The sequence below is a fragment of the Dendrobates tinctorius genome, unplaced genomic scaffold (assembly GCF_039654945.1).
Source record: "Dendrobates tinctorius isolate UK_male_01 unplaced genomic scaffold, ASM3965494v1 ptg000030l, whole genome shotgun sequence".
Taxonomy (NCBI): Eukaryota; Metazoa; Chordata; class Amphibia; order Anura; family Dendrobatidae; genus Dendrobates; species Dendrobates tinctorius.
Window position 1 is genome coordinate 6,966,014 of NW_027361698.1, and position 24,441 is coordinate 6,990,454.

General features: G+C 43.7%; 1 protein-coding gene across 4 annotated transcripts in view; it reads right to left on the minus strand.

The window, feature by feature from the left end:
• The window catches only part of TBCK (TBC1 domain containing kinase), a 536,201-nt gene that overhangs the window by 334,085 nt on the left and 177,675 nt on the right, over window positions 1-24,441 (minus strand). For all 4 annotated transcript variants that reach the window (XM_073571832.1, XM_073571833.1, XM_073571835.1 and 1 more), the window contains 10 exons: window positions 21,683-21,744; window positions 21,014-21,075; window positions 16,549-16,697; window positions 16,326-16,461; window positions 14,712-14,811; window positions 13,652-13,701; window positions 13,076-13,202; window positions 6,697-6,795; window positions 6,047-6,109; window positions 5,183-5,309 (listed from right to left, as the gene is read on the minus strand). In XM_073571832.1, the coding sequence (XP_073427933.1) occupies window positions 5,183-5,309; window positions 6,047-6,109; window positions 6,697-6,795; window positions 13,076-13,202; window positions 13,652-13,701; window positions 14,712-14,811; window positions 16,326-16,461; window positions 16,549-16,697; window positions 21,014-21,075; window positions 21,683-21,744 (975 nt within the window). The remainder of the gene's footprint in view (window positions 1-5,182; window positions 5,310-6,046; window positions 6,110-6,696; window positions 6,796-13,075; window positions 13,203-13,651; window positions 13,702-14,711; window positions 14,812-16,325; window positions 16,462-16,548; window positions 16,698-21,013; window positions 21,076-21,682; window positions 21,745-24,441) is intronic.

Below are 24,441 nucleotides of genomic sequence, written 5' to 3' on the forward strand. Positions count from 1 at the left end.
CCAGAGGAAGGCAAAAAAAAACCATGTGGCAAACAGTAAGCTTCACAGTGGGGGAAAAAATTCCTTCCCGACTCCATATACGGCAATCAGACTAGCTCCCTGGATCAAGGCAATATCAAGGAAACTACTGTATATAACCTGTAATATTATACTTTTCAGTAAAGAATCTGCGTCTGTAATTATGCTTAAACCTTCTTTCCTACAGCCGTAGTGAATGCCCCCCTTGTCCCTGTCTCAGGTCTATGAGTAAAAAGGTATGGAGGACTATACTGTCTGGTCTACAATGATAAGTTTGCAGTCACTCTGTGTGCTGTGCGCTGTGAGGATTTGCCAGTTTCTGAGCTATTGTAGAATGTACAATAGATATCACTCATGTAATATTTGTAGTAAGTGAAATTGTGCTATACCTATATCTCTCTGCCGTATCTGTGCATCATAAATGGCAGTATGTGTTAAAGGGGTCAACTGAGACTCTTTCGCTCGGGGCCCACGAAAACCTGGAGCCAGCCCTGGAAGTAGTGGTCACTTCTCCATCAACTCAGTGAAACAGGACATCATCATGGAATGGCAGCTACTGAAGTTGTGGTAAATGATTTCAGTGCCACCCCCGATGATGTCTTGTTTTATGGTGGGTGACAAAAGCTGCAGAGAAATTATTGCAGGGCCATCCTCCTGTAAAGTCTCATTTATCACTCCCCTCAAACGAAATGTCGCAGGAAGTAAAAAAACAAACATATATAGGGATTATTAAACTAATTTAAAAAGTGGTTAGGGCTTAAAGATAGATATTATAACTTTTGGACAACCCCGATTAAGGCCATCAAAGTATTCAGTAGTGAAGATGCACACCACAACACGATACATATGGTAATCTGCAAATATGGCTTGTACTGGGTGCACATAATATACTAATTTAACTGAAAGTCAATGCAACTGTGTCTCAAACAGGAATGCTACTAATGTGAGCAAACATAACACTAACCCTTGAAAGAAGACTACATGTAAAGAAGTTAGAGCACTCCTGAAATATACAATAGTATTAATCTATAGTAATGTAAAGAATATGGAAAAAGAAACTATCCAAAATACATTAAAAACCAAGTATGATAATTCTCTAAGGAGTAGGCAATAAACCAGTGTCTATAAATGCTAAGACTTAGAAGTGTAAAAACACACTGGCACTCACTGAGTGCCTTGAGGGTGAAGCTGCTAGTAGAGTAGGGCAGGCTCTGTGTGCTAGCATGTCAAGCACATGGGTGAGGAACCTACAGTTAATAAGCCCTCATGAAACATAAATACAATCAGGCACCGATATAACATCAAACACAGATATAAACTGTATCTACATATATCTCAATGTATTGACGCTGGTACAATTAGACCAGATACACACAGTTAACTTTAACAGCAGCCAAGGAATACTGTGTCCAAATCTCTATATATAAATCTGAATGTGTGTGTGTATCACCAACCACTCACGAAGCAGCAGAGTGGCACACCAACCAATCACGAAGCAGCAGAGTGGAACGCGGTTGGAGAGCAGGGCTGAGGACGGACACAGCAGGACAGTGCATGGAGAGCGGGGCAGTGAGGAAGACAGACTTCAGGACAGGGGCCGAATAGTGCCGGCACCCTCCCCGTCGCCAACTGCGCTATCCCCCCTCTCCCCTGCAGCTTCCCGCCTAAATTTAGTCCCCGACTTCAACTGCGGCCTACTACAGTGCTAGGCCACGCCCCCCGCAGGCCGCCCAATCACATGCGCAGCAGCTCCGCTCTAGCTCCGCCCACTCTGGCCGAACGAAATTTCTGCGCACCTCTCTCCTGGTCCTGGCGTCACCGCGTGTGGTGCATGGAGAGCGGGGCTGTGGAGGAAGGAAGAGAGTGGGGCTATAGAGCAGGGGTCTAAAACATGCGTCCCCCAGGCTGCATGCGGCACCTGAGGCAGGCAACTGCGGCCCGCGGTGCACAACATATGTCTCACTCCCTGACGCAGGGGAAAGGCACGCATTCAGGAGCGGCGATGGCATTGGCTGTTCTGTGTGCACACTCTGCACAGGACCTGTGAGGAGGTCACAGGAGGGGGAGGAGTCAGGAGTCACATGATCAGGGGCCTCAGTGAGTGCAGGACGGACGCTGCTGTCTGTGTGCTGGCTGTCATGGTACCGGATTAAGTTAAGTTTATGCTTGGGGTCAGGAGTGGATGGAGCAGAGCCCTGTGTGTTCAAGGTGTGCGGAGCCCTGTGTGCTCAAGGTGTACGGACCGGAGTCCTGTGTGTTCGAGGTGTATGGAGCGGAGTCCTGTGTGTTCGAGGTGTATGGAGCGGAGCCCTGTGTGTACGAGGTGTACGGAGTGGAGCCCTGTGTGTACGAGGTGTAAGGAGCGGAGCCCTGTGTGTACGAGGTGTAAGGAGCGGAGCCCTGTGTGTTCGAGGTGTACGGAGTGGAGCCCTGTGTGTTCGAGGTGTACGGAGCGGAGCCCTGTGTGTACGAAGTGTACGGAGCAGAGCCCTGTGTGTTCGAGGTGTACGGAGCAGAGCCCTGTGTGTACGAAGTGTACGGAGCAGAGCCCTGTGTGTACGAGGTGTACGGAGCAGAGCCCTGTGTGTACGAGGTGTACGGAGCAGAACCCTGTGTGTTCGAGGTGTATGGAGCGGAGCCCTGTGTGTTCGAGGTGTACGGAGCGGAGCCCTGTGTGTTCAAGGTGTACGGAGCGGAGCCTGTGTGTACGAGGTGTACGGAGCAGAACCCTGTGTGTTCGAGGTGTATGGAGCGGAGCCCTGTGTGTACGAAGTGTACGGAGCAGAGCCCTGTGTGTACGAGGTGTACGGAGCGGAGCCCTGTGTGTACGAGGTGTACGGAGCAGAACCCTGTGTGTTCGAGGTGTATGGAGCGGAGCCCTGTGTGTTCAAGGTGTACGGAGCGGAGCCCTGTGTGTTCAAGGTGTACGGAGCGGAGCCCTGTGTGTACGAGGTGTAAGGAGCGGAGCCCTGTGTGTACGAGGTTATGGAGCGGAGCCCTGTGTGTACGAGCTGTACAGAGTCCTGTGTGTACGAGGTGTACGGAGCGGAGCCCTGTGTGTACGAGGTGTATGGAGCGGAGCCCTGTGTGTACAAGGTGTACAGAGTGGAGCCGCGTGTGTACGAGGTGTATCAAGTTTGAAAGGAATGAGGCCCCCCAGCTCAAATTTTTTTTTTTGTGTGGCTGTGAAGGAAGAGAACAGGGCTGTGGATGGAGAGAGCGGGAGAGCAGGGCTGTGAAGGAAGAGAACGGGGCTGTGGACGGAGAAAGCGGGAGAGCAGGGCTGTGAAGGAAGAGAACAGGAGAGCAGGGCTGTGGACGAAGAGACCGGGGCTGTGGAGGGACATCGGGACATGGATGTAGAGCGCGGCTGTGGAGGGATAGAACGGGACGGCGGGTGGAGAGCGGGGATGTTAAGGAAGACAGCGGGACCCACAGTTAGGTACTATGCCCGGGCAACGCTGGGCTCTTCAGCTAGTTGGAAATAAATCCCAAGGGATTAATATCAGAAAATACCCCTGGAACAAGAGCTATTAGTACACCATACAGCGCAACAACAAACCCACTCAGTCCAATTCAACTCAGGACCATCCAAGGCCCTGCTCTTTTGAGCACTTGCCACATCTTACAGGGAAAATGTTCTGTCTAAAGCAGGGTTCCCCAACTTCAGTCCTCAAGGCCCATCAACACGCCATGTTTTCAGGATTTCCTTAGTATTGCCCAGGTGATAATTGCATCACCTGCACAATACAAGGGAAATCCAGAAAACATGACCTGCTGGTGGGCCTTAAGGACTGGAGTTGGGGAACCCTGGTCTAAAGCATCTTCACAACTGAACTACCCAGGCCATGTTTCTGGCTTCTAACACAGCTCCTCACTAGTGCCTCTGAAGCCTCTAACAAAGCCCCTCACTCTTACCACTGTGGCCTCCAACACAGCTCTTCACTAGTCCTCCTGACTAGTCCACTAGTCCTGCTGAAACCTCCAACACAACTACTCACTAGTCTCGCAGATGCCTCCAACACAGCCCCTCACTAATTCCACATTTTGCCACTAAAAGAGCTCCTCACTAATCTCCCTGAATCCTCCAACACAGCTCATTAGTCCCACTGAGGTGTCCAACATAGCTCCTTCCTAGCCCTGCTAAGGCCTCCTCACTAGTCATGCAGATGCCTCAAATACAGCTCCTCACTAGACCTCCTGAAGCCTGCAACACAGACCCTCACTATTCCCACTTTGACCTCCAATACAGGCTGTGACACTGTCAGAACACATGCATGGAGAGCCCAAAATACAGGTTCTCCATGCATGTGCTGCAACTGTGACACAGCCGCGACACATGCAGCTGCGGCGCCGATCAGCTGTTCAGTCGGCGGGATCCAGGAAGTTGGGTTCCCTCTGCAGCTTATTCGGCAAGTACTATAGCTTGCTGAATAAGCGGGGAATCGAAGATATTCGCTCAACTCTACTCCTCACTAATCGCCTCTGAAGCCTCCAACACAGCTTCTCATTAGTCTTACTGCTGTCTCCAATACTGCTACTCACTAATCACCCTGAAGCCTCCAACACAACTCCTCACTAGTCCTTCTGAAGCCACAAACAGAGCTCCTCATTAGTCCCACTTAATTGATTTCTATCAGATCGCTGAATGAAGAATGCTGCTGTCTTTCACAAGTTTGAGATTGGCACTGATCTCCTCTCCCTGGCTTCCTCTAGGTTGAAAATATCCACAGACTCTCCCAGAAGTAATATCAACTGCGCTCAAACTACACCTCATATACGAAGTGTTGGCCTGCCTAGTTCAGGAAGCCGCCAGTCTTCATTGCTAAACCTGTCTAGACTAACAAGCAATAACAAGTATTAGCTCACAATCTGCTTCCAGGAACTGAACCAAAAAAACAGATGAACCAGTCCCCTCAAGAAACTAAGCACATTGGGTGAACCTCCACAATAGATTCTCAATTCTCCTATTACGCTCCCTAGCTTTAGTATGCTGCCAATCTTTTCAATTGACATAGCTCTAATGGCCATTAATCCACCATGCCTTCCAAAGACTGTACCAGCTTGGAGCTCTCCACAACTTCCCTAGAGGGCAAGCCTCAGGCATAACTACTGTTACTAATGTGAGTATTCATGTAATTCAGATTTTAATTTCACAAGTTACCTTGCCAGTATACTAAGTTTGGATGAGATACCACCCACGCTTTTAATACCCTCCGAAATTTGGCATGCCCTTCGGGTGATGACAGGAGCTCATCGTACTGATGACATCGTGGGATATCCACCTCAATCTGACAAAAGATGAGCAGAAAGGTTACATTTCAGAATGATAAGACATCAGTGAACCAAAATTAAAATAATGTATATTTCACTACATTCAACAGAAAAAGCATATAGATATGAAAGTCAAATCATCTTACACAGGGCGCAAAAAGACCACACTTATTACACAAAACCTCGGTATCCCCCGGGCTTACTGATGAGATACCAAATAGACAGGAAGCGTTAGTGTGATGGACACCCTTTTGTGAGAAGTTATTTCCTGGGCAATTCTCAAAAGCAGGAAAGCTTTAGGAAGGATACAAATCAACGTGTGAACTAAATCTTTAAGCTAAATAGAAAAACACAGAATTTTAATTATTAAAGAGGACCTGTCAGCAGGTAAAAAGTGTCCAATTTTTATTCTTTTTGTTTTCCCACTGCTTTTATTTTCTTTACATTCCAGTTCCAGAGATATTGACCTTAATTTTTTTTTTTTTTTTTAAAACTCCATATCTCTGAAACCGTATAGCAAATTCGAAAAACAAAAATAACTGGGAATAAATAGAGTAAAACTGTCCAGTTTTGACTTGGTGATAACCTCTCTTTAGATGTTCATCTATCGGACTAAAACATCAGATGTTATTGACATGCTGAGGATCAGAGAAATCTATATGTGGTCCAATAGATGTGGATGGATGGATATGTTTACTTCTAGAAACTGGAGACCCCACTGAAACATAACATTGTAAACGAGCATAATGATTACCTGGCGGTCAGTAGGAATCGGGGTGTCCTTGTCTGTGAAATCGTACTTTTCTTGGATTGCACCCTGCAAAAGTAATTATGAAAAAAATAAAGACTTCATCTGCAAATTATTTACTATAGTATAAGGGGGTATATTTTGGAGATAACTAGCTAGGTAGGTGATAATTGCTGATTTGGTGGGGTCTGACTATTGACAAACCCACTGGTTGTCTGAATGATTGTTTCGAACATGGTCATGTGTGTATGCCTGCCTGATGTTGATTCATTCAAAGTCTATGGGACTAACAAAAATAGAAAAGTTAAGTGGTCAGCCATGTCTTTCTGTTCTAAAAGATTACTTTCAAAAGCAACATAACCACTGCTCTATTTTAATGGGGATACTAGTCCCCATTTGAGCAATCAGTGAGGGTTTCGACAGTAAGACGCCCACTGACCTAATAGTTATTACCTATCCTGTAACATGTCCCATAACATAAAGTTGGACTCAAATATTGTAGATCTGTAAGTGAAATAATACTTGTTCTTTCAGTTGTCCATTACTCTAATGTAAGATTACAAACCAGGTATAAACATGGAGCAGTAATCAATCCAGATTTTTACAAAATATTACAAATCTATTCTCATGTAAGGCACAATATATACGATTATGACCTCTACACCCAGCAGGGCTGCCCAGGTTAGTCCTCTCAGAAGGGGAGGAATGTCCACTCTAGCTTCCTTCCAAATTAGATTCTTCTTGTATGGGTAAGCCTGGAAAACAAGCACAAATGCAAAATATCAATATCAAAACTCTTCTAATTTAAACTCATACACCAGGTGAAATAAATTAAGATATTTGGTACTCACAGTAAAATCTCTTTTTCATACTTTCTATGCTTTAATTATTTTTTTCTCCGACCACTGTGTTCTCAATAAACTGAGGAATCTTTAGGGTGTGTGCACACGCTGCGGATTCTGCTGCGGATCCGCAGCGGATTTGGCCCTGCGGATCCGCAGCAGTTTCTGCTGCGTTGTACAGTACCATTATAGTCTATGAAAAACAAAAACAACGCTGTGCACATGCTGCAGATTTTTCCGCGCGGATTTGCTGCGGTTTACAATCCGCAGCATGTCAATTATTTGTGCGGAATCCGCAGCGGTTTCACACCTTCTACATTGTAGAGGTGTGAAACGGCAGGGCTAAACCGCAGGCTAATCCACAGATAAACCGCAGGTCTTTTGCCAATCCTGGTCCCCTTTTTAGTAATAATTCATCTTGGTCCCCTTCATATATAAATGCCCCATCCCGGGCCATTTCTTATAGTAATGCCCCATCCTAGTCTCCTTCTTATAGTAATGCCCCATCCTGGTTCCCTAGTAATGTCCCCTATTGTACCGCTCTTCGCATACACATACAGTGGGTATGGAAAGTAATCAGACCCCTTTAAATTTTTCACTCTTTGTTTCATAGCAGCCATTTTGTAAATTCAAAAAAGTTCATTTTTTTTTTGTCATTAATGTACACTCTGCACCCCATCTTGACTGGAAAAAAAAACAGAAATGTAGAAATTTTGCAAATTTATTAAAAAAGAAAAACTGAAATATCACATGGTCATAAGTATTCAGACCCTTTGCTAAGCATTGAGTAGAAGCACCCTTTTGAGCTAGTACAGCCATGAGTCTTCTTGGGAATGATGAAACAAGTTTTTCACACCTGGATTTGGGGATCATCTGCCAGTTCCGTCAGGTTGGATGGTGAACGTTGGTGGACAGCCATTTTCAGGTCTCTCCAGAGATGCTCAATTGGGTTTAGGTCAGGGCTCTGGCTGGGCCAGTCAACAATGCTCACAGAGTTGTTCTGAAGGCACTCCTTTGTTATTTTAGATGTGTGCTTTGGGTCATTGTCTTGTTGGAAGGTGAACCTTAGTTTTTCTGGATGGCCAAGTCTAGGAAGACTTCTGGTGGTCCCAAACTTCTTCCATTTAAGGATTATGGAGGCAACTGTGCTCTTAGGAACCTTGAGTACTGCAGAAATTCTTCTGTATCCTTGGCCAGATCTGTGCCTGGCCAAAATTTTGTCTCTGAGCTCCTTGGCCAGTTCCTTTGACCTCATGATTATCATTTGGTCTGACATGCACTGTGAGCTCTTATATAGACAGGTGTGTGCCTTTACAAATCAAGTCCTATCAGTTTAATTAAACACACCTGGACTCCAATGAAGGAATAGAACCATCTCAAGGAAGATCACAAGGAAATGGACAGCATGAGACTTAAATATGAGTGTCTGAGCAAAGGGTCTGATTGCTTATGACCATGTGATATTTCAGTTTTTCTTTTTTAATAAATTAGCAAAAATTTCTACATTTCTGCTTTTTTTCAGTCAAAATGGGGTGCAGAGTGTACATTAATGAGAAAAAAAAGAACTTTTTTGAATTTGCCAAAATGGCTGCAATGAAACAAAGACTGAAAAATTTAATTTGCCAAATGGTTGAAATAAAACAAAGAGTAAAAAATTTAAAGGGGTCTGAATACTTTCCGTACCCACTGTATATGAAAAAAAAAGATTCTTGTTATCTGTCCTCCGATTCCTCAGCGTCCTTTGTGCACATGCGGCACACAGGCACTGTAGACCCCTTGATGATAGTGGTCCAGTCCAAGGGCTTCCGATGTCAGTGCTTTACTGACCGGGGCACGATCATCAAGGGGTCTACAGTGCCTTTGGCCCGCATGAAACAGTCTCAGGGGCAGCATGCAGCCAGCGTGTTAGAGAGCCCTGGTCTAGATGCTGTGGGTGGTGCCTTGGGGCATCTAATACGGGAGTTCTGGAATCAAACTTAGAATCCTAAGCCAAAATGCCATTCAAAATCTTCAGTTCAAGCTGAAGGAGAAAGAGAATCCTGCCCTACTAAGAAAGGCCAAGATTCCTCTGGAATGTGGAAGAGCCCAGATCAGCCAAACATACCGTTGGTCGAGACAACACATCAGAAGTCAATTATCCGAACAATATGCATTAACACCCAAATGAGAAGGACCTGACCAGCACCCCCATAGGAGGTGAAAAGATAGAAGCACTGCCAGTACTCTCCAACCCAGACATCAAGAACTGTTGGTGAATAGGAGCAAGATAAGGTGGTGACCGAGACAAGTGAAGAAACCATTGTTTTGAATTAACGGCATCAAAGGGAGGCTTCAATAGCAATTGAATGCATCTAAAAAGTGCAGCCCTACTCAGGAAGAATCAATCCTGGTGTATCCTGATCTTTAGTCTCCTATTGGCATAAGAAGCCTAAATGAGTGTGAGCTACCTGCATCCCACACGGTCATGCAAAAAAAGATCTGCTGGGTAAGTAAGTAACCCCTGCCTCTAGAATTAGAGGAAATCTTCCTACTAAAGGCTGGAATAATCAATCAAAAATGAGCCCACATCATTCAGAGAAAAAGTTGGAGATGGGCTACCTGGACTGCTTAAGGGATGCGCTAAGCTGAGAGGTCTCTTTCGGAGACAAAAATAATGGCTGGCAGTTGAAGTACACATAAGTTCTATAATTTTATCAAATTGAAAGGTCTTTGTTGATGGGCTTGACTGACCCAGGACGAGATCAGAGACCTGTTATTCACCCAAATTTGATTTTGTCCATGCTGCACGTAGTTTGAGATACACAAGATTAAACACCTAATGTGACAAACACACATCACTATCATACAGGACCTCTCCTTCCCCCCAAACAACTGCACGCACCTTTGACGGCACGAAATGGTGTCTCCTCCCCCACCCTGAAAAAGGGGCTGACAACCGATGATCTGAGGAAGAGAGTGGGGGAAGGGACGGAAAACAGGACACCTGAAAAAAAACAGTGGGAGGTGCGCAAGGCTAAAGGAAGGGGAGCCAAGCACCTGCTAGGACTGACATGCCGCTAAAGGAGATGTCACTACACCAAAAAACAACACCTGAGAATCTGACACAACACAGGCTACAGCACCTAACTCCTTTGTCTTGAGGAAGCTTGATCCTGCGGCTAGGAATTGGGAGCTTCAAATGCCATCTACAGCTCCATACAAACGTGCCATGCTACTGTGGGCAGGAGGCAATAGGGCAAAAGGGCCAATCTCTCAAAATACCTAATCGCCTACTGTGTCAAGGTACATAGTCCTAACAGAAATTGGAAAGAAGTATGCACATGCCATGGGATCACATTATAAAAGTAAACATTTCTGTAAATCAGTAACAAAAACCAGAACAATATTCAAAAAATGCTAAAAACTATTAAAAAAGGCCAACAGCCCAAACCGATAAGTAATAGGTGAAAGAATATAATGATCCTAACACATGTCCTCATTATCCAAACAAATATTGATAGCACACAAGGTATCCATAGGTCATGTAAGTTGCCAATAAATAAATGTACAAAAACATCAATAATAATAAGTAAGGTACTAAGAATGTTCAATATATGGCTGAATAAAAACACAATAGCCATGAAAGCCAAATGAACAAAGTACCAAAACAAACATATCATGCAAAAGAGTAAAGGTAAAAGATATGCCAGATAACATAAGCCAAATTTAGGCCTGACAAACTTAATGAATAAGGACCCATGGATAAGGCAAAAGATAGGAATGATGACTGGAGACCCCACACGTATCGCCACAACTATTGTGGTTTCCTCAAGGGTAAGGGTATATTTTTTATGTGCACAAATCAAATTAAATAGAAAACATATGTATAATAAAGAGTTACAAGCCAGAGGCAATAATGGAGACTGGGAGCAGCAGGTCGGCATCCAGAACTCATGCTTGAGCATGAGTAAATGGTGGAAGACTAGTGTATAAAAGGACTAAACACCCCAAATACCTGATCGCTGACTTCGTCAAGGTACATGCCATTCCGATGAGAGAGGATGCAGGCTGAACAGTACAGGCTGTATTCTACATAGCTATGTCGGGTGAAACAGATTGCATAAATACACCTTGTTACCCTGACAAACGATCTTCTGAGATCTTAAATACATAAAGCTCCTAATCTAACCTACAAAGGCTAAAGCCCCCGTCATACACAGCGAGATCGCTAGCGAGATCGCTGCTGAGTCACAAGTTTTGTGACGCAACAGCGATCTCACCAGCGATATCACGGTGTGTGACGGGTATCAGCGACCAGCCCCCCTGCCGGGTATCGCTGATCGTGCTCAAAGGCCCTGGACTTTTTTTTGATCGCTGGTCTCCCACTGGCCAGCATGCATCGCTGCATGTGGCAGGCGGGAGAGCAATGATCAGCGAGCTCCCAGCTCGTATCCAAGGTAAACAGCGGGTTTCTAAGCGCCGCTTAGAAACCCGCAGTGTACCTTAGATACCAGCGTGCTGGTGCAGGGAGCTGGTAACCAAGGTAAACAGCGGGTTTCTAAGCACCGCGCGGCGCTTAGAAACCCGCTGTTTACCTTGGATACCAGCTCCCTGCACCAGCACGCTGGTATCTAAGGCACACAGCGACGCGCGCGCTCGTCGTCGCTAGTGCTGATCGCTGGTGAGATCTGCCTGTTTGGCAGCTCACCAGCGATCATGTAGCGACTCACCAGCGAACCTGACAAGTTCATATCGTTGTCAGGATCGCTGGTGAGTCGCTACGTGTGACGGGGCCCTAAGAATGGTCTGAGACTCACACCCATGTTGCCTTCAACCGACACTACAAAAAACTAAGGCCAGATGATAGCAGGCGGTATAGTCTACTAGGGAGGAGCCAGTTATCATTTAGGATGTAATTACAGTGTCAGCCTTCAGGTGGCAGCAGACTATTCCATGGTTTCTGGGTCCCCCAATGAAGCGACAGAGAAAGATGGGTGATACTAATCATAGCTTACAATACCTATCTAACCTTAATTTCTTTTACTTATACCATGTTCGATTTCCATTGTAATCAAATACCCTGCAGTAAATAAACAGCAATAGTGCATGAAAATAAAATAGGGTACTTGGTTAACAGAATTTTGATTAAAAAAAATGCAAAAGCCATCCCACCACGTCACGGTGACCATAATTGAGATGGTCCTAACATCAAATATTAAAACCCTTGTCAAGTGACATGCATGTGGACAAGGGCTGAGAAGAACTGAGCCCGGCTAGTAGACACACAGCCATGGGGAACAACATGAATGTAATGTCCAGCTAAAATAAAGGCAGGTCACCCCTTTATATGCCACTGTTTACTGACCAGTGTGAACATGCACTTACATGCTGCATGCACTCCAATTTATAACCCATTTCATTTTTTTAGCTTTTTTTTCGATTTCCATTGGTAGGCTATGCTGATATTAGTGGTCCATAATCAGATTATCACCATAGCAATACAGATATGCCATTTATCGCTTACACAGTATAGAGGTGATAAACGTCTGATTTATCTATCTTTAATGTCTGAGAGATCAGCTATTGTCTGACTTCCTCTTGACATTCGATTTGTCTAGTGGCGAAGCCAGTGACACCAGCGCTGATGGGGCGCCAAGCTCAGGTGTCATACCAACCGCACAAGAGCCCCAGGAAGACGAGTGCCGACACCGCTGGAACGGCGCCAGCACGGGAGGGGAGTATAGGCTTTTTTATTTTATTGGGGCCAAGTGTGGGGTATGAGAAGGGGCTGTGTTCAAGTAGTGGACAACTTCTTTTAACTCATAACCTGCCGAGATGTGTAAGGTGGAAATTTCTGCATGTGGCACTCATACACAATACTGAATAATTACACAGTACTGAATAATTTGAGCTGTTTTGAAAATTTGATTTCCATTTTTTCACCATTTGCAAATCATTAACATGTCTAACCATCCTGTGAATTTCATAATTCAACGACTTTTCCTTCTTGGTGTTGCAATGAGGAACAAACTAAGGTAGTGACAATAAAAACAGGAATATTGCCATCGTCCACTGTGGTTAATAACATGGAATAATAAATTGCATTCAGGGAGAAGAGTAAAATATAGATAATGATTTAGAAAACACTTGACTCTGATCTGTAAAGGTCTAAGTCTGTTCAGACCAATACATACAATGAGAGAAAAGAACTTACTTTAAGCAGCCGATCAAATAAGACAATCCGGTTGAGCTGATATTCGGTGTCCCTCTCCCTGATAATCAGAGGCAGGGTGGATGTAGACAGCTCGCTGTTACTACTGGAATGAGGAACGTTTGACTGGCTGAGAAGTGATTAGAGAGACGAGAACAAATTACCAGCCTGTTATATACACATCGTGCCCCATCTGCCACTGACAGCTTGTGTGTCGCTGCCGCAGAGCAGCCGTCCCTGCCATGCCCCGGCCGTGTCTGCACGCCTCACCCTCTAGGGAGTCATTCGTGACTCATTAATAAATAAAGATGATCAGCGTGATATTACAATGTCACTGTTAACATTCTGCGCTGCCAGTTATTTACATGCAGTCGAAGTATCGACTTGTGTGCCAGGTGCCATAAACGTAGGGCTAATATGATGAGCTGTGAGCTTAACAAAAACCTATGGGAATAACGCTACCATGAAAAAAACACTGATCGCAGAATGTCATAAATGAAATTACTGGACGGCACATAAGACTAGATTTACATTGGCTATCTGCAACTATTACAGGGAGGAAGACAAAGCTCTACTCACTCTTCTCCTAGGAGGGGATAATAAGCTTCCCCCGGCACATCTTTCAATCTCTAAAAAATAGAGGGAGAAAACACAGAGCTATGTATTATTCAAGGCAAAAAAAACAAAACCTAAAGGTTACAGCCTTAAAAAACACTATATTAATCCAGAAAATGATGTGATGCCTAATCTCCTCAATCCAAACTCAGGAATACTTACACATGGGGCATGAACATGACTTTCTGATGCTAAAATTTAAGGGGTTTTATGAAATTTGCCAAACAGCAGGCAATTTGATAATATAATGCAATAACCACAACTAACCTTTCAATTCACATTACTGCTGCAGCCAAACACTGGGCTCCACAGTCATATTTATACAAGCCAGCATGACCGCAGAGGCTGGTGACTGGCTGCAGTGGTCAGGTGACTGACTAGTTATAGGAACGGCTAGGACCACACAAGCAGTGGCACTGGAATGGAGGGAGGTCACAAAGGTGATTTATGGTGTTTTTATGTAGTGAAATAGCCTGTCTATACGCAGAGATTGTTTGCACATCTATTTAGCATTAAAGATCCAGACTGAGATTTTGTAGTAGTTGTGCAAAAAGTTTGAGATTTTTGGAACAGTTTTTCATCACTTTTCAAGCACAGATTGATGAATCGGACCCTTAGCGTGCATGAATGTCATGTTATGTATGAATAGACTAATCATTTGTATGCATCAAATGTAATGCGGTGGAGAAGGATTTGGCAGTACTTCTGTAATAAATGGAGAACACATTTCTCCAAGTGAAATACCTGAATCTCGGACTGCTGCCATTTTTCCATCCCATTACTCTCTACCTGAACGTAGATCTATGTTTTAGTCAACATCAATAGAAATGTAAAGCCAGCATCTAGGTAATGAGAGCAAATCTTTCCAGCACATGTAGTAGGATTATGGAGACAGTATTTATGGAAAATTTTCATTGAGTGCAGGGGTCCGGCACCATCCATGAGCAGCAAAAACTGTATGAAAATGTATGTTAGCTGGTGGCAGCCATTCAAAAGCCACAGAAATATGAAAATCTATTCTTACATTTCTAAGTTGGCACAGAGATAAAGTCACTGTTGTGTCATCAAGAAGGGAACTTCTGTCTCTTCCCCGGCCAAAGCTTTCTCCATCTTCTAATAACAGGCTATATAAAGAAAGTATAAGAAAAAGACATTCAGATCACAGTAGCTATCCCTGAATTACTTAGCCCAATTCTACCTTTATCCCCTCACAATGGTGCGGCAGGGCACATGCTCGACCATGCACCATTCATTCCCTATGCGGAGCACGGCGCTTGACTTTCTCCAGCAGCCCTAGAGGACCCTGCCCTGACAAGGTTACAGTTGACAGAGTAATGGGGAAAGAGGCAGTAGGTCCGTAGGTTGTAACAGCCCCGGGGTTAGTGAGGTGGCAGCGGAGGTGATTTCAGGTTGTAGGCTCAGGTTGCAGCTGAAGATTTCAATTGTGGAAGCGACAATCAGATGTGAGGTGGCAATGAACGGAAGAGAAGAGGAAAAATCTTGGAGGCAATTACGTGAGGAAAGCACAAGGGTGGAGGAGACAAGGAGGTCTTATGAGAATGGGAGATACCATTTTGGGAAGCATTGGGAGAGGAGTTTGGAGATGTATGGCGGAGATAGATTATAGACAGCTTTGTAAGTCATTAATAGTCATTTAAACTGATTTCGATGGAGAATTAAGCCAGTGATGGATTAGTAGAGGGGAGAGTTAGTTGAGTAGCGAGAGGAAAGGTGGATTAATCCGGCAACGGAGTTAAAGATGGACTGTAAAGTTGTGAAAGTGTTAGTCGATAGGCCACAAAGGAAGATATTGCAGTAGTCCAGACAAGAGATGATGACGGCAAGCTCTAACATTTTGGTTGATTCAGGACTGAGGATGGATTCTGGACATTTTGGAGTTGGCGGGAGGTGGTAAGGACTTGGAAGTGTGGTTTAAAGAACAGGGCAAAGTCAAGGGTTACACCCAGACAGAGGACTTGTGACACAGGGGAAAGTGTGATGTCATTTATAGTAATAGTACAGTATAGGACGGGTATGTGGGTTTAGCGAGATGGAGGAAAGACTATTAGTTTGGTTTTTTCCATGTTGAGTTTTAGGACTCGGGATGAGAAGGAGGATATGGTCAAATATATGGCATTCTGGACAGCAGAGAGATGACGTCTGGGTCAGAGAGGTAGATCTGAGTGTCATCAGCATATAGGTGGTACTAGAAGCGTGTGATTTTATGAGTTGTCACAGAAGATAGGTATAAATGGAGAAGAGTAAAAGGCCTGGAACTGACCCTTAAGGCTATGTGCACACGTATGCAGAAAATTTCAGCATAAAAATAGGACTCCTTCCCAGAAAACGCGCGTCCCCAGACCCATAGAAAATAGCCAGAAATGCGGAATTTACCGCAAAATTAATTAGCATGCTGCGTTTTTTACCGCAAAGTGGTTTTTTTTGCGGTAAAAAACACATCAATATGCACAAAAAGTGCAAAATGCATTAAAATGAATGGGAAGCTTAAGTGTTTTTTGAGCGGATTTTTTGGTAAATCCGCGGGTAAAACGCGACAAAAAATGTTGTGTGTGAACACAGCCTAAGGGACACCAAAAGAGAGTGATATATGTGCAGTTAGGGAAGTATTTCCACTTACTTTGGTAATGTACAAATCGGTGCCTTTGACCTTATGATTCCTTTACTGACCAATTCTTTTTCCAGATCTCCCCCTGCCAAGCACCAGAGGTGGTACACTTCCTCAATGGATCTCTCTGACAGAAAGTCACCTTCATCTAAAATGACGGGATGATAAGAATTGAATATGTATGGCAAATTAATCAAATATGGTATGACCTTGATTTTCTAAGTCAGCATAGTACCTTTGCACAGGAGACTGATGTCCTCAGGCAGATGAAGGTCAGCACATCTCAAAACAGATGAGAATAGGCTAGCAGGTTTGTGGAAGGGCATGTATGTAGGGGAGATTTCACTGAATACGCCATCAGAAAGCAACTCTGAAGCAGTGGGCCTACAAGGAATAGAAGTATAGTAAAACACTGCTAACATTTAGTAAGCATCATCACCAAAAAACATACTAACCCCACTGTACACAACTAATGAGTGGTACAGATAACGATAGGGGGAAAAAGATAAAAACAAGGAATAATTTCAAAAGATGTATGTCGCCTATGGTAATGGAAGAATCAATGAAGTTAACATTAGTTACCCAGAAACTAATTACGTATGGCCTCAATAAGTTGGATACCTGGACTCGGCATCTCCAGTGGAGACGTGGGGGTGTCCATGCCTCGACTGTTTATTAGCCTATTTTATTATTTATTATTCTATTCACTTTGTTTGTATTTTCTTTCACTTACTTGTTAAAGGTTCAATGTAGATGCTCATCATGTGCTACCTAATGGCCTGCCATACATTAGTTCTGAATATGTTGTATTGCATTATTATTACTACCAGTATTTATCCTCCTGACTGTATCAGAAACATTTCTTCATTGCTACTTAAAGGGTTCTTCTCATTTTCATGGCTGAATATTGTCAGAGTGATTTTATAAAAAGAGCACTTTTGCAATTCACAGTGTATTAAAATATGCAGTAATGCTTTTCTTCATTTATTGCTCATTGTTCAGGAGGCCGACCACCGCTGCTGTCTAGCTTGTAAGCACTGCACAGAAGCGGGCTGGGATTAGGAAGTAACAGTGCGCTCCAGTCATCAAAAGCCAGCTCCAAAACAGTGCTTATAAGCACTGGACATGTTCTGCTGTCTAGCAGAGGTGGTCGGTCTCCTAAGCAACAAGCTGTAAACAAAAGAAAAGAGTTAATATCTCAAAAATTTTAATAAGCAATAAACTGCAAAATTGCTTGTTTTTTTTCCAGTATAATCCAACAATAGCCATTTATGAAGATGTGAGTAACCATTTAAGACCCTTTAGCAAGAGTTGATGATCAGTCGTCCAACCTTTGCTCATAGCAATCTGTAAACATAGTCAGCGATCAACTATTTGTTGTTGACTACATCTTTAATGCAGACCTAAAAGCATTACATTCTCTCCTAACCTGAGCTGGCCATGGAGATGTAATAACTATTCCTTCCAAAACTCCTATATATGTAAACATTAATGGTTTGCTATTTGACAATTAAAGAGCAGAAACCGCCCCCCTACCAGATACCGTGTATCTGGCAGCAGCTGATCTCTCCTTAAAACAAAAAGGATTGTGCCAACTGTCTAATCAGAAGGCCCATGTACACATCAGAGGGTAGTCTAGTGCCAACAAAATTGTAGGGTATCGCCAATTTTTATCTGGGTATAGGGGCCACTGGGATTAATGAGGTTTTCCCATCTGAGACCTTATTTAGACATCCATGTTTGTCATGTGCTGTCCATACATAACATTGAAAACAAAAACAAGACATCTCATTTTCTAAGGAAAGCAATGAACCAGGCAATGTGCATCTTAGGCCTGTTTCACATTTCAGTTTTCTGACGTTAGTCAAAATCTGCTGAAAAAACGAATCCGTTTTGCTACAAACGGATGACACAGGATCCGTTTTTTTGACGGGTCGATTTTAGCTGATAGTACATGATATTTAAAGCGACATGAGCAGGGCTGTGGAGTCGGAGTCGTGGCGTCAGTGCTCATTTTGGTGGAGTTGGAGTCGGTATAAAATGGACCGACTCCTAAAATATATAATAAATTGGGTACAGTAATTCAATGCAGAATGTGCTGAATATTTTTTCATAGGAATCTGGGAAAGTTATGAAATGTCCTATAAATGGCTGTTCCTGATCTAAGGCTACATTCACACACAGCATTTTTCCTGTTTTTTGAGGATACGTTTTTCAGTTGCAAAAGCAGATCTGCTTTTTAAAAAACTGCATCACTTGAAAGGTTTTTGAGCTCATAGATAATGTTTTCAATAGCAAAAGCAGATTAGAAATCTGCTCTATCTATCCATTTATCCATATCTGTCTATCCATATCGTATCTGTACCAAATCTCATCTCCCGAGATTTCAGTGCTGAGATCTCCATCTGCGCATGCGCGGCGGCCATTTTCCAAGAAGAAATCCACAGGAAAGCAGGCATGGAGCGTCAGAGACCCCCCCCACGCTGAACGGGACAGAGCGTGGCGGTGGCGGCAACCACCGGGGGACAGAGCGCGGCGGTAGCGGTAAGAACTGGGGGACAGCGCGGCAGCAGCACCGGGGGACCAGCGCCGCGGCAAGTACTGGACACTCTCAGCGGCAGCACAGAAAGGTATATCCTCTTTGTAAGACGCACCCCCATTTTCCCCTCAAATTTGGGGGAAAAAAAGTGCGTCTTACAAAGCGGAAAATACGGTGTGTGTATATATATATATATATATATATATATATATATATACATACATACATACATACATACATATATACATACACACACACACACACACACACACACATAGTACAGACCACAAGTTCGGACACACCTCATTCAAAGAGTTTTCTTTATTTTCATTACTATGAAAATTGTAGATTCACTCTGAAGTCATCAAAACTATGAATTAACACATGTGGAATTATATAATTAACAAAAAAGTGTGAAACATCTGAAAATACTGTATGTCTTATATTCTAGGTTCTTCAAAGTAGCCACCTTTTTCTTTGTTTGCTGCTTTGCACACTCTTGGCATTCTCTTGATGAGCTTCAAGAGGTAGTCACCAGAAATGGTTTTCACTTCACAGGTGTGCCCTGTCAGGTTTAATAAGTGGGATTTCTTGCCTTATAAATGGGGTTGGGACCATCAGTTGTGTTGTGCAGAAGTCTGGTGGATAGACAGCTGATAGTCCTACTGAATAGACTGTTAGCTGCTTTTTTCTTGCCATAATACAAATTCTAAGTAAAGAAAAACGAGTGGCCATCATTACTTTAAGAAATGAAGGTCAGTCAGTCCGAAAAATTGGGAAAACTTTGAAAGTATCCCGAAGTGCAGTGGCAAAAACCATCAAGCGCTACAAAGAAACTGGCTCACATGAGGACCGCCCCAGGAAAGGACCAAGAGTCACCTCTGCTGCAGAGGATAAGTTCATCCGAGTCACCAGCCTCAGAAATCACAGGTTAACAGCAGCTCAGATTAGAGACCAGGTCAATGCCACACAGAGTTCTAGCAGCAGACACATCTCTACAACAACTGTTAAGAGGAGACTTTGTGCAGCAGGCCTTCATGGTATAATAGCTGCTAGGAAACCACTGCTAAGGACAGGCAACAAGCAGAAGAGACTTGTTTGGGCTAAAGAACACAAGGAATTGACATTAGACCAGTGGAAATCTGTGCTTTGGTCTGATGAGTCCAAATTTGAGATCTTTGGTTCCAACCACCGTGTCTTTGTGCGACGCAGAAAAGGTGAACGGATGATCTCTACATGCCTGGTTCCCACCGTAAAGCATGGAGGAGGAGGTGTGATGGTGTGGGGGTGCTTTGCTGGTGACACTGTTGGGGATTTATTCAAAATTGAAGGCATACTTGAACCAGCATGGCTACCACAGCATCTTGCAGCGGCATGCTATTCCATCGGGTTTGCGTTTAGTTGGACCATCATTTATTTTTCAACAGGACAATGACCCCAAACACACCCCCAGGCTGTGTAAGGGCTATTTGACCAAGAAGGAGAGTGATGGGATGCTACGCCAGATGACCTGGCCTCCACAGTCACCAGACCTGAACCCAATCGAGATGGTTTGGGGTGAGCTGGACTGCAGAGTGAAGGCAAAAGGGCCAACAAGTGCTAAGCATCTCTGTGAACTCCTTCAAGACTGTTGGAAGACCATTTCCGGTGATTACCTCTTGAAGCTCATCAAGAGAATGCCAAGAGTGTGCAAAGCAGTAATCAAAGCAAAAGGTGACTTCTTTGAAGAACCTAGAATATAAGACATATTTTCAGTTGTTTCACACTTTTTTGTTAATTATATAATTCCACATGTGCTAATTCATAGTTTTGATGCCTTCAGAATGAATCTACAATTTTCATAGTCATGAAATAAAAGAAAACTATTGGAATGAGAAGGTGTGTCCAAACTTTTGGTCTGTACTATATGTCTCCTAACTTTCCTGTATACAGCGGCTCGGACAAGTGTTAATGAGAGAGTAAAAAGAAAATCTGCCAGTAGCGTGTATCTCCTAAAAATGAAAGGATCGCCCATTGAAATTCCAACCGTCTGATCCTTGTCTCACTGGCATCATCTGTCGGAGGAAAAGTTGGGAGCCCCTCCATTCTTATTGGAGTTTGGGGGAGAGGGGGAATTACTATTAAAAAGTTTAATTATCTCTATAGTCTGCAATGCACTCACCTTTTGGAAGGATGATAAGTAAGGCACTTTCTCAACAACGTTAGGAGATTTCCTGGAAGGTTCTTGAAATAATAACAAGAGTAATAATAGTGGTGGTAATAATAGTAACAACAATAGAAGTACCGGTAATAACAATGATATTAATAATAAAAGGTTTAATAATCCAATAGAAAAATATAGAAAAACTATAGCTGGTTAAGGATATTCTAGAATTAACCTGGTGTCAATTCAACTGTCTAGATGTATATATATGGCTACTTTACATAACCAGGTCCAGAAGGTACAGATTCCCTATCTCTTGGGAATCAAGGTCATGTCCTGGTTGGTATCCTTACGGAACAACATATAATATAATTTATATGCTATATCTAATTTTGCACTTACACAGCGGCACAAGTATTATTCGGAATTAATCTGCAGCATCATTACAAGGCTCCGCAGTGGCACCAGCGTTGTAACAAGCATCTACACACAGCTACAGAGGAGGGATGAATCCAATCCTTTCCTTGTTACACACGATTCGAAATGCTCCCTGCTAGAATTGATTACATGGACCGTCACCTGCTCTACAGCGCCACCTACAGGGAATATCACTAGCAAGCACCGCTTAAAATGCATGTCACCAGCTTTAGCAGCAATTTCCTGGGAATAGCAAAGCGCTTCACACACCTTTATCACTTCCACACATCCATGTTCTTCAGCGAGCACGGTCACAATGTCATCAACACAGCCTGAGGGAACAAAATAACAAGAAAATGAGGCCTGAGCCGTACACACAAGCACTTGAAACCACATAAAAATAGCACGCTGGGAATTACATGGCGAGGGCTGGAAAGCTAAATACAGCCGGAATGAAAATCTGCAAGTAGCAAAACAAACATATGATTAAATGAAGATCAAGGCTTCCTGCAGACATGATAGCATCTGTAGCTTTATACTCTCACACTGGAAGCAGCCAGATGGTCATGGTATATTAACCTAATATTAACCAACAAAATATTAATAAAAATACAGCAGAGAATGTACTGTGGACAAAGGCAGTCAGAAAGGCACCCATTATGACAGGATCAGACCACCTTGGTTTCTTTCATCATGTTTACATTGTTTTGTTTCTGACAGTCTCAACACTCTGCCTAAAAAGAAGCATGGCGGTGGCTCGGTGATGACTACAGTGAAGCACAGTGCTGGCTAGATGAGAACTATACAAAAAGGAGGCAGTTGTTTAGGGATAACTATAGGGAATCCCAAGCAGAAATTTTGATTATTGCTGTTCAAGAGAAAATACATTTTGTTGAAAGGTGTGTCTTGTAATTGCCATCATCTTCTCAAGTCTACCTGCAGTTTCAGGCTAGTTTTTAGACTCTTATGCATACATGAGTAATAACACTATTTCTGGCCATTATAGGACTGATATGCATTATTAGTAGTTTTCCCTTCTATATCCGAAGCATTTCTTGCTGTGTGCACCCTATGTTCTGTCTCCACATAAGGCAAATGGAGGTGTAGCTGACTGATAAGATGCTGTGACATTTATTCCCCACCTCCATATCCAAGATGAGGATCAGACAGAACCAACACAAACTCAGCGTCCATAGTCTCGAATGTAGAACCACAATGTGGGTACAATTCAAGACTTGGTTTATTTAAATGCGGATACAGAAGTAATTGTCGGTACAATACTGTAACTTCCTCTGAAGCCGCTGACGTTGGTTGCTGCTGGTCAGAATGATAACTTCACAAGCGCAGCATATGTGGTCCTTGTCGGAGAGTAACTCAGGCTACAAAATGGCTGCCTACAGCAAGTGACTCACCTACTACCATGTGAAACCACGCCCTGTTTGAACCAACTTAATTGGAATGAACAAGAGCAAGTGGTAAACAAATACTGGCCAGCAGATGGTAACATACCAAGATAATACATTTAGCAGGTAACAAAAGAATGCAGAACTTATTTTCTAAGGGCCCCGTCACACATAGCGTCTCACCAGCGATCCCGACAACGATATCAACGTGTCAGGATCGCTGGTGAGTCGCTACATGATCGATGGTGAGCTGTCAAACAGACAGCATCACCAGCGATCAGGACCAGCGACGCCGAGCGCGCGGCGTCGCTGTGTACTTTAGTTACCAGCACGCTGATGCAGGGAGCTGGTAACTAAGGTACACACTGGGTTTCTAAGGGACGTGCGTCACTTAGAAACCCGATGTGTACCTTAGTTACCAGCTCCCTGCATCAGCGCGCTGGTAACTAAGGTACACAGAGGGTTTCTAAGCACCGCGCCGTGCTTAGAAACCCTGTGCTTACCTTAGTTACCAGCTGATCGCTGGTCTACCACCTGTCACACGCAACGATGCGTGCTGGCCAGCGGGAGACCAGCGACCAAAAAAATGTCCAGGGCTTTCCAACAGCGATCAGCGATACAGGCAGGGGGGCCGGTCGCTGATCGCTGTCACACACAGCGATCTCGCTGTTATGTCACAAAACTTGTGACTCAGCAGCAATCTCGCTAGGGGCGAGGAGTTCGGGGGGGTGACATTGTTATCAATTTTCAGAATTTTAAGATCACTCTTCAGTGCTGTAGTTAACTATGCACCCAGTATTTAGCATATAAAAAGCCTAAGTATAGGATGTAGCCAAACTCTCTAATAGATTAAAGGGAATTTGTCATAAGGTTATTGTTAAGATGTAGAGACAGAGACCCCAATTCCAGTGATGTGTCACTTAATGGGCTGCTTGCTGTAGTTTTGATTAAATCACTCTTTTATCAGCAGGAGATTATCACTATAGGACTAGGAAACCTGCTGCCATGTAGTCGTCTATACTCATGTGCTCTATATAACCCCATCCTCACCAATGGTTAGAGCTCATCATGCTTCTATCACATGGGGTAGCAAAAACCTGATAACACATAAACCCCTGCTGTTAAGGCCCCCATACACATAGGATGATGATGACTGAACGTGTCAATATTAGTGAGACCCACCAACCATCTGATGTGTATGAAGGCCTCTTGACTCTCCTTTCATGGATGATGTGGGGGCATAGATGGATTCCTTTTGTTTCTAAGGTAAGCAGCCACCTGAAGAGTCTGACAGCGACTTAACACCATCACCCCACTAAAAAAATACATACGCTGGGGGGAGCTGAACATGCGTACGTATAGATAACTAGGTACAGAAATCTAATAGCAGGCTGCTTTCCACGGTGTATGGCTATTTTTAATACAAGGAGTACTGCAAACTCTCCCGATCTGTGGATGTGCTGTATGTAATGTACAGGAGAGAGGGTGTCAGGGACCTTGCAACGTAGTGATGGATATGCCCAAATGAGATGAGCTGCAGGTGGGTGCCGATCCCGCTGGTGAGCACAGCCACAAATACAAATAGACAAAAGGGTTTTCATCCGGCACACCGAACCCGTAAGTAAA